Source organism: Salvelinus sp. IW2-2015, linkage group LG19, assembly GCF_002910315.2.
Source record: "Salvelinus sp. IW2-2015 linkage group LG19, ASM291031v2, whole genome shotgun sequence".
NCBI lineage: Eukaryota > Metazoa > Chordata > Actinopteri > Salmoniformes > Salmonidae > Salvelinus > Salvelinus sp. IW2-2015.
Genome location: NC_036859.1, coordinates 21,941,632 through 21,951,665, shown reverse-complemented (window position 1 = coordinate 21,951,665; position 10,034 = coordinate 21,941,632). Strand labels below are relative to the sequence as shown.

General features: G+C 42.9%; 1 protein-coding gene across 1 annotated transcript in view; it reads left to right on the top strand.

The window, feature by feature from the left end:
* LOC111979246 (beta-1,4-galactosyltransferase 2-like) overlaps positions 1-10,034 on the top strand; it is a 169,247-nt gene that overhangs the window by 88,895 nt on the left and 70,318 nt on the right. Inside the window, exon 4 of the mRNA XM_024009650.1 lies at positions 3,585-3,820. Within this exon, the coding sequence (XP_023865418.1) occupies positions 3,585-3,820 (236 nt within the window). The remainder of the gene's footprint in view (positions 1-3,584; positions 3,821-10,034) is intronic.

Genomic DNA, 10,034 nt, shown 5'->3' with positions numbered 1-10,034 from the left:
ACAAAACAAGGAACTGGAGGACCTGTCTGGTTGACTGAGATGGCAAGAAAGCAGAGAAATGCCTCATCATGGACAGAACTCTTCCCATTTTAGCAACTATTGAGTCTTTATGTTTGATCATGACAGCTTGCTATCTAGGGTTACATCCAGCAGTTTAGTCTACTCAACTTTCTCAATCGCCACAATATTTAATTAAACATCTATATGAGGTTTAGGGTTGATTGAGTGATTTGCCCCCCAATTTTTTTTAGATACACACATGGCCAAAAGTAGGTGGACATCCCTTCAAATGATGTGGATCAGGTTTTCAGCACACCCGTTGCTGACAGGTGTACAAAATCGAGCACACAGCCATGCAATGGCCATAGACAAACATGGCGTTAGAATGGCCTGTACTGAAGAGCTCAGTGACTCAATGTGGCACCGTCATAGGATGCCACCTTCCAACAAGTCAGTTCGTCAAAATGTTGCCCTGCTAGAGATGCACCGGTCAACTGTAAGTGCTGTTATTGTGAAGTGAAATGTCTAGGAGCAACAACAGCTCAGCCGCAAAGTGTAGGCCACAAAAGCTCACAGAATGGGACCGCCGAGTGCAGAAGCACGTAGCGCATAAAAATTGTCTGTCCTCGGTTGCAACACTCACGACCGAGTTCCAAACTGCCTCTGTAAGCAACATCAGCCACAAAATGGTCTTCGGGAGCTTCATGAAAAGTGTTTCTGTCCGAGTAGTTGAACACCATGCGCAATGCCAAATGTCGGCTGGAGTGGTGTAAAGCTCGCCGCCATTGGACTCTAGAGCAGTAAACGCTTTCAATGGAGTGATAAATCACGCTTCACACTCTGGCAGTCCGCACTGATGAATTTGTGTTTGGCTGATGACAGGAGAACGCTACCGGCTAGCCCCTTAGTTCCAGTGAAGGGAAATCTTAACGCAACAGCATATAATGACATTCTAGACAATTCTGTCTTCCAACTTTGTGGCAACAGTTTGGGGAAGGCCCTTTCCTGTTTCAGCATGACAATGCCCCCGTGCACAAAGCGAGGTCATACAGAAATGGTTTGTTGAGATCGGTGTGGAAAAACTTGACTGGCCTGCACAGAACCCTGACCTCAACCCCATCAAAATACTTTGGGATGAATTGAATGCCGAATGCGGCCTAATCGCCCAACATCAGTGCCAGACCTCACTAATGCTCTTGTGGCTGAATGGAATCAAGTCCCCGCAGCAATGTTCCAACATCTAGTGAAAATCATTCCAAGAAAAGTGGAGGCTGTTATAGCAGCAAACCAACTCCATATTTAATGTCCATGATTTTGGAATGAGATGTTCAACAAGCAGGTGTCCCCATACTTTTGCCATGTAGTGTATTTAGCATCAGCCTATTGCTAGTTACCCATTCTAAAACTACTGGAGCTCTATGTTAAGGGTGTTAGTATGTATTTTACTGTCGAAGTGTATACAGTTGAGTCGTCAGCATACATAGACACACAGGGTTTATTGAAGTCAGTGGAGGTCATTAATAAAAACAGCAAACAATAATGCCCAAGCCGGATGCCATGCGGTACACCACACTCAACCGAATTGCATTAGAGAGGCTTCCGTTAAAGATAACCCTCTGTGTTCTATTAGATAGTTAACTCTCAATCTATGATTAGGCAGAGGATATAAATCCATAAAACCTACAGTTGAAGTCGGAAGTTTACATACACCTTAGCCAAATACATTTAAACTCAGTTTTTCACAATTCCTGACATTTAATCCTAGTACAAATTCCCTGTATTAGGTCAGTTAGGATCACCACTTTATTTTAAGAATGTGAAATGTCAGAATAATAGTAGAGAATGATTTATTTCAGCTTTTTATTTCTTTCATCACAATCCCAGTGAGTCAGAAGTTTACACACACTCAATTAGTATTTGTTAGCGTTGCCTTTAAATTGTTTAACTTGGGTCAAACATTTCGGGTAGCCTTCCACAAGCTTCCCACAATAAGTTGGGTGAATTTTGGCCCATTCCTACTGACAAAGCTGGTGTAACTGAGTCAGGTTTGTAGGCCTCTGTGCTCCCACATGCTTTTTCAGTTCTGCCCACAAATTGTTTAGGATCGAGGTCAGGGCTTTTTGTTGGTCACCTCCAATACCTTGACTTTGTTGTCCTTAAGCCATTTTGCCACAACTTAGGAAGTATGCTTGAGGTCATTGTCCATTTGGAAGACCCATTTCGACCAAGCTTTAACTTCCTGACTGATGTCTTGAGATGTTGCTTCAATATATCCACATAATTTTCCATCCTCATAATGCCATCTATTTTTGTGAAGTGCACCAGTCCCTCCTGCAGCAAAGCACCCACACAACATGATGCTGCCAACTCCGTGCTTCACAGTTGGGATGGTGCTTCTCGGCTTGCAAGCCTCCCCCTTTTCCCTCCAAACATAACTATGGTCATTATGGCCAAACAGTTCTATTTTTGTTTCATCAGACCAGAGGACATTTCTCCAAAAAGTACGACCTTTGTCCCCATGTTCAGTTGCAAACTGTAGTCTGGCCTTTTATGGCGGTTTTGGAGCAGTGGCTTCTTCCTTGCTGAGCGGCCTTTCAGGTTTTGTCGATATAGGACTCGTTTTACTGTGGATATAGATACTTTTGTACCTGTTTTCCTCCAGCATCTTCACAAGGTCCTTTGCTGTTGTTCTGGGATTGATTTGCACTTTTCGCACCAAAGTATGTTCATCTCTAGGAGACAGAACGCATCTCCTTCCTGAGCGGTATGACGGCTGCGTGTTCCCATGGTGTTTATACTTCCATACTATTGTTTGTACAGATGAACATGGTACCTTCAGGCGTTTGGAAATTGCTCCCAAGGATGAACCAGACTTGTGGAGGTCTACAATCTTTTTTCTGAGGTCTTGGCTGATTTATTTTCATTTTCCCATGATGTCAAGCAAAGAGGCACTGAGTTTGAAGGTAGGCCTTGAAATACATCTACAGGTACACTTCCAATTGACTCAAATTATGTCAATTAGCCTATCAGAAGCTTCTAAAGCCATGACATTTCCTGGAATTTTCAAGCTGTTTAAAGGCACAGTCAATGTATGTAAACATCTGACCACCTGGAATTGTGATACAGTGAATTATAAGTGAAATAATCTGTCTGTAAACAATTGTTGGAAAAATTACTTGTGTCATGTACAAAGTAGATGTCCTAACCGACTTGCTAAAACTATAGTTTGTTAAATAACAAGACATTTTTGAAGTGGTTGAAAAACGAGTTTTCATGACTCCAACCTAAGTGTATGTAAACTTCTGACTTCAACTGTATGTGTTTTTAGCAATATGTTATAATCAATGATATCAAATGCCGCACAAAACAGCTTCCACAATCATCAGTCATTTGTGTCAGCATGTTGAGTGCCCTTCCCTATAAGCATGTTGAAAGTTTGTTGTTACTTTGTTTTCTGTAAAATAACATTGTATTTAGTCGAACACAATTTCTTCTAAAAGATGGCTAAGGACCAGTAACATGCTGATTGGTCGGCTGTTTGGCTGCTTTGATGTTGACCATGTATTCCCCCTTTCTCTCTGCAGTGGGCCGCCTCCTGATCGAGTTCGCCTCCCAGATGACAATGGAACGGGTGCAGAAGGAGAACCCAAACGTGACGGAGGGGGGCAAGTACACCCCACCGGACTGCCGTGCCAAACAGAAGGTGGCTATCATTATCCCATTCAGACACAGAGAAAACCACCTCAAGTACTGGTTGCACTACCTGCACCCCATCCTACGACGGCAGAAGATCGACTACGCCATCTATATCATCACCCAGGTCAGTGGAAAGCAGGTCTTCAGGAAAAACTGCCATTAGTCTGGCTGCTTTTACGTAGTATGGGGCCTTATACACTTGTTATACCATATAGCATGTCATTAAAGACTGACTCAGGATCAGCTGCCTCTAACCTGGACCTACCTTTTACCACAAATTGCTATTAGCCAAACAAGGAACTGAGTCCTGGAACAGTTAAAGGGACTTGATGTTAATAATGGAAGACCTCTGGCTACTGACTCTGTAACCAAAGGTAGACAGATCTTTGAATTACTACTATGTACAAATATGAGATGGTTTTGGCCTATAAGCCAATGCATTCTGCTTTTCCATACTTTATTGGGTGACATATTTATTCCCAAAGAGCTACACGAGGGTGCAAAGGACCATCTTATTAGGACTAAGCATRATGATTCAACTAGTTCTAATGGCCCAACCCTTCCATGCCCACCCATGTTCACCATGGGAGAATGGAAGTGTCCACGACAAGTCTCCACCACGTAGGGGGAGAATGCTGGGTAATGAGCTCTGATGTCTTCCGTCAGTCAGTCCTGTGGGTGCAGCGCRAAGTCCTAATCACTCCCTCCGTGGAACAGGCAGTTTTGCTCCGCCTGCTCAGCTCAACTTAGCCCAATGTGTCTCTTGTTGTATGTCCCATTCTATCATATCTTCTCCAGGACTGCCCTGGCCGTCGTTATTATCCATGTCAGAGACTTTGCCTTCTCTATCATTAATGCAGCGCTGGTTTTTATTCTGCAATGGGAACTAGGAAGCGGACAACTGTGTGTGGTGTGTATGTGCGTGCGTGCATGTGTGTGTTTGTGTGTGCGCACGTGTGTGTGCAATGCTTCTGTTTCCTCCTTTGATTTCCATCTGGTATATTCTCACTGAATATCTACTGTAGTAAAAGTTTGGATGATGAGCAGAACAGGGTTCTAGACCTGTAAATAAGAGTGTCCTGCCCTGCCTATTGGGCTTTGGACTAAATTTGAGGCATATCTTATCTGGCCTTATAAATGGAATTGCATATCACCATTTGAACTGTCAGATAGTTTACAATGCTAATGTAATGGTGTTGCACAAAGACCAAAGTCAGATATATCACCAAACACTCATTTGGAGGGACATGTATTGCAGTTATAGGCTGTATATAACAAGGCACAACCATTAGATGCAACTACCAACAATTTAATGTAATTAACAGAAAAAATGTATACAAATCAAGGCTATTCCTGCGGCTGCCATTTGGTGTCTTGGTGAGTCATCCTCTGTCATCGTTTCTAATGGAAATTAACTCTACGTGGAACTGATGTTATATTTCATATAAATATGCTCCTTGGATAATATATATGTGCTTCAAGCATCTGACAGTTCAAATGGTGATATGCAATTCCATTTATAAGCCAGATAAGATATGCCTCAAATTTAGTCCAAAGCCCAATAGGCGGGCAGGACACTCTTATTTACAGGTCTAGAACCCTGTTCTGCTCATCATCCAAACTTTTACTACAGTAGATATTCAGTGAAGATATACCAGATGGAAATCAAAGGAGAAACAGAAGCATTGCACACACACGTGCGCACACACAAACACACACATGCACGCACGCACATACACACCACACACAGTTGTCCGCTTCCTAGTTCCCATTGCAGAATAAACCAGCGCTGCATTAATGATAGAGAAGGCAAGTCTCTGACATGGATAATAACGACGGCCAGGCAGTCCTGGAGAAGATATGATAGAATGGGACATACAACAAGAGACACATTGGGCTAAGTTGAGCTGAGCAGGCGGAGCAAAACTGCCTGTTCCACGGAGGGAGTGATTAGGACTTTGCGCTGCACCCACAGGACTGACTGACGGAAGACATCAGAGCTCATTACCCAGCATTCTCCCCCTACGTGGTGGAGCTTGTCGTGGACACTTCCATTCTCCCATGGTGAACATGGGTGGGGCATGGAAGGGTTGGGCCATTAGAACTAGTTGAATCATCTGCTTAGTCCTAATAAGATGGTCCTTTGCACCCTCGTGTAGCTCTTTGGGAATAAATATTTCACCAATAAAGTATGGAAAAGCAGAATGCATTGGCTTATAGGCCAAAACCATCTCATATTTGTACATAGTTAGTAATTCAAAGATCTGTCTACCTTTGGTTACAGAGTCAGTAGCCAGAGGTCTTCCATTATTAACATCAAGTCCCTTTAACTGTTCCAGGACTCAGTTCCTTGTTTGGCTAATAGCAATTTTGTGGTAAAAGGTAGGTCCAGGTTAGAGGAGCTGATCCTGAGTCAGTCTTTAATGACATGCTATATGGTATAAAAGTGTATAAGGCCCCATACTACGTAAAAGCAGCCAGACTAATGGCAGTTTTTCCTGAAGACCTGCTTTCCACTGACCTGGGTGATGATATAGATGGCGTAGTCGATCTTCTGCCGTCGTAGGATGGGGTGCAGGTAGTGCAACCAGTACTTGAGGTGGTTTTCTCTGTGTCTGAATGGGATAATGATAGCCACCTTCTGTTTGGCACGGCAGTCCGGTGGGGTGTACTTGCCCCCCTCCGTCACGTTTGGGTTCTCCTTCTGCACCCGTTCCATTGTCATCTGGGAGGCGAACTCGATCAGGAGGCGGCCCACTGCAGAGAGAAAGGGGGAATACATGGTCAACATCAAAGCAGCCAAACAGCCGACCAATCAGCATGTTACTGGTCCTTAGCCATCTTTTAGAAGAAATTGTGTTCGACTAAATACAATGTTATTTTAAGCAGAAAACAAAGTAACAACAAACTTTCAACATGCTTATAGGAAGGGCACTCAACATGCTGACACAAATGACTGATGATTGTGGAAGCTGTTTTGTGCGGGCATTTGATATCATTGATTATAACATATTGCTAAAAACACATACAGTTGAAGTCAGAAGTTTACATACACTTAGGTTGGAGTCATGAAAACTCGTTTTTCAACCACTTCAAAAATGTCTTGTTATTTAACAAACTATAGTTTTAGCAAGTCGGTTAGGACATCTACTTTGTACATGACACAAGTTTTTTCCAACAATTGTTTACAGACAGATTATTTCACTTATAATTTCACTGTATCACAATTCCAGGTGGTCAGATTGTTTACATACATTGACTGTGCTTTTAAACAGCTTGAAAATTCCAGGAAATGTCATGGCTTTAGAAGCTTCTGATAGGCCTAATTGACATAATTTGAGTCAATTTGGAAGTGTACCTGTAGATGTATTTCAAGGCTACCTTCAAACTCAGTGCCTCTTTGCTTGAATCATGGGAAAATGAAAATAAATCAGCCAGACCTCAGAAAAAAGATTGTAGACCTCCACAAGTCTGGTTCATCCTTGGGAGCAATTTCCAAACGCCTGAAGGTACCATGTTCATCTGTACAAACAATAGTATGAAAGTATAAACACCATGGGACACGCAGCCGTCATACCGCTCAGGAAGGAGAATGCGTTCTGTCTCCTAGAGATGAACATACTTTGGTGCGAAAAGCTGCAAATCAATCCCAGAACAACAGCAAAGGACCTTGTGAAGATGCTGGAGGAAACAGGTACAAAAGTATCTATATCCACAAGTAAAAACGAGTCCTATATCGACAAAACCTGAAAGGCCGCTCAGCAAGGAAGAAGCCACTGCTCCAAAACCGCCATAAAAAGGCCAGACTACAGTTTGCAACTGAACATGGGGAAAAGGTCGTATACTTTTTGGAGAATGTCCTCTGGTCTGATGAAACAAAAATAGACTGTTTGGCCATAATGACCATAGTTATGTTGGAGGGAAAAGGGGGAGGCTTGCAAGCCGAAGAACAACCATCCAACTGTGAAGCACGGAGTTGGCAGCATCATGTTGTGTGGTGCTTTGCTGCAGGAGGGACTGGTGCACTTCAAAAAATAGATGGCATTATGAGATGGAAAATTATGTGGATATATTGAAGCAACATCTCAAGACATCAGTCAGGAAGTTAAGACTTGGTCGAAAATGGGTCTTCCAAATGGACAATACCTCAAGCATACTTCCTAAGTTGTGGCAAAATGGCTTAAGGACAACAAAGTCAAGGTATTGGAGTGACCAACAAAAAAGCCCTGACTCGATCCTAAACAATTTGTGGGCAGAACTGAAAAAGCATGTGGGAGCACAGAGGCCTACAAACCTGACTCAGTTACACCAGCTTTGTCAGTAGGAATGGGCCAAAATTCACCCAACTTATTGTGGGAAGCTTGTGGAAGGCTACCCGAAATTTTGACCCAAGTTAAACAATTAAGGCAAGCTAACAAATACTAATTGAGTGTGTGTAAACTTCTGACTCACTTGGGATTGTGATGAAAGAAATAAAAGCTGAAATAAATCATTCTCTACTATTATTCTGACATTTCACATTCTTAAAATAAAGTGGTGATCCTAAACTGACCTAATACAGGGAATTTGTACTAGGATTAAATGTCAGGAATTGTGAAAAACTGAGTTTAAATGTATTTGGCTACAGGTGTATGTAAACTTCCGACTTCAACTGTAGGTTTTATGGATTTATATCCTCTGCCTAATCATAGATTGAGAGTTAACTATCTAATAGAAAACACAGAGGGTTATCTTTAACGGAAGCCTCTCTAATGCAAATTCGGTTGAGTGTGGTGTACCGCATGGCATCCGGCTTGGGCATTATTGTTTGCTGTTTTATTAATGACCTCACTGACCTTCAATAAACCCTGTGTGTCTATGTATGCTGACGACTCAACTGTATACACTTCGACAGTAAAATACATACTAACACCCTTAACATAGAGGCTCCAGTAGTTTTTAGAATGGGTAAACTAGCAATAGGCTGATGCTAAATACACTACATGGAAAAGTATGGGGACACCTGCTTGTTGAACATCTCATTCCAAAATCATGGACTTAATATGGAGTTGGTTTGCTGCTATAACAGCCTCCACTTTTCTTGGAATGATTTTCACTAGATGTTGGAACATTGCTGGGGGACTTGATTCCATTCAGCCACAAGAGCATTAGTGAGCGTCTGGCACTGATGTTGGCGATTAGGCCCGCATTCGGCATTCCAATTCATCCCAAAGTATTGATGGGTGAGGTCAGGGTTCTGTGCAGGCCAGTCAAGTTTTTCCACACGATCTCAAAAACCATTTCTTGTAAGACCTCGCTTTGTGCACGGGGGCATTGTCAGCTGAAACAGGAAAGGGCCTTCCCCAAACTGTTGCCACAAAGTTGGAAGCACAGAATTGTCTAGAATGTCATTATATGCTGTTGCGTTAAGATTTCCCTTCACTGGAACTAAGGGGCTAGCCGGTAGCGTTCTCCTGTCATAGCCAAACACAAATTCATCAGTGCGGACTGCCAGATGTGTGAAGCGTGATTTATCACTCCATTGAAAGCGTTTTACTGCTCTAGAGTCCAATGGCGGCGAGCTTTACACCACTCCAGCCGACATTTGGCATTGCGCATGGTGTTCAACTACTCGGACAGAAACACTTTCATGAAGCTCCCGAAGACCAATTCTTGTGCTGATGTTGCTTACAGAGGCAGTTTGGAACTCCGGTCGTGAGTGTTGCAACCGAGGACAGACAATTTTATGCGCTACGTGCTTCTGCACTCGGCGGTCCCATTCTGTGAGCTTTTGTGGCCTACCACTTTGCGGCTGAGCTGTTGTTGCTCCTAGACATTTCACTTCACAATAACAGCACTTACAGTTGACCGGTGCATCTCTAGCAGGGCAACATTTTGACGAACGACTTGTTGGAGAAGTGGCATCCTATGACGGTGCCACATTGAGTCACTGAGCTCTTCAGTACAGGCCATTCTAACGCCAATGTTTGTCTATGGCCATTGCATGGCTGTGTGCTCGATTTTGTACACCTTGTCAGCAACGGGTGTGCTGAAATACCTGAATCCACTCATTTGAAGGGATTCCACCTACTTTGGCCATGTAGTGTATCTAAAAAAAATTGGGGGGGAAACACTTCAATCAACCCTAAACCTCATATAGATGTTTAATTAAATATTGTGGCGATTGGAAAGTTGAGTAGACTAAACTGCTGGATGTAACCCTAGATAGCAAGCTGTCATGATCAAACATAAAGACTCAATAGTTGCTAAAATGGGAAGAGTTCTGTCCATGATGAGGCATTTCTCTGCTTTCTTGCCATCTCAGTCAACCAGACAGGTCCTCCAGTTCCTTGTTTTGT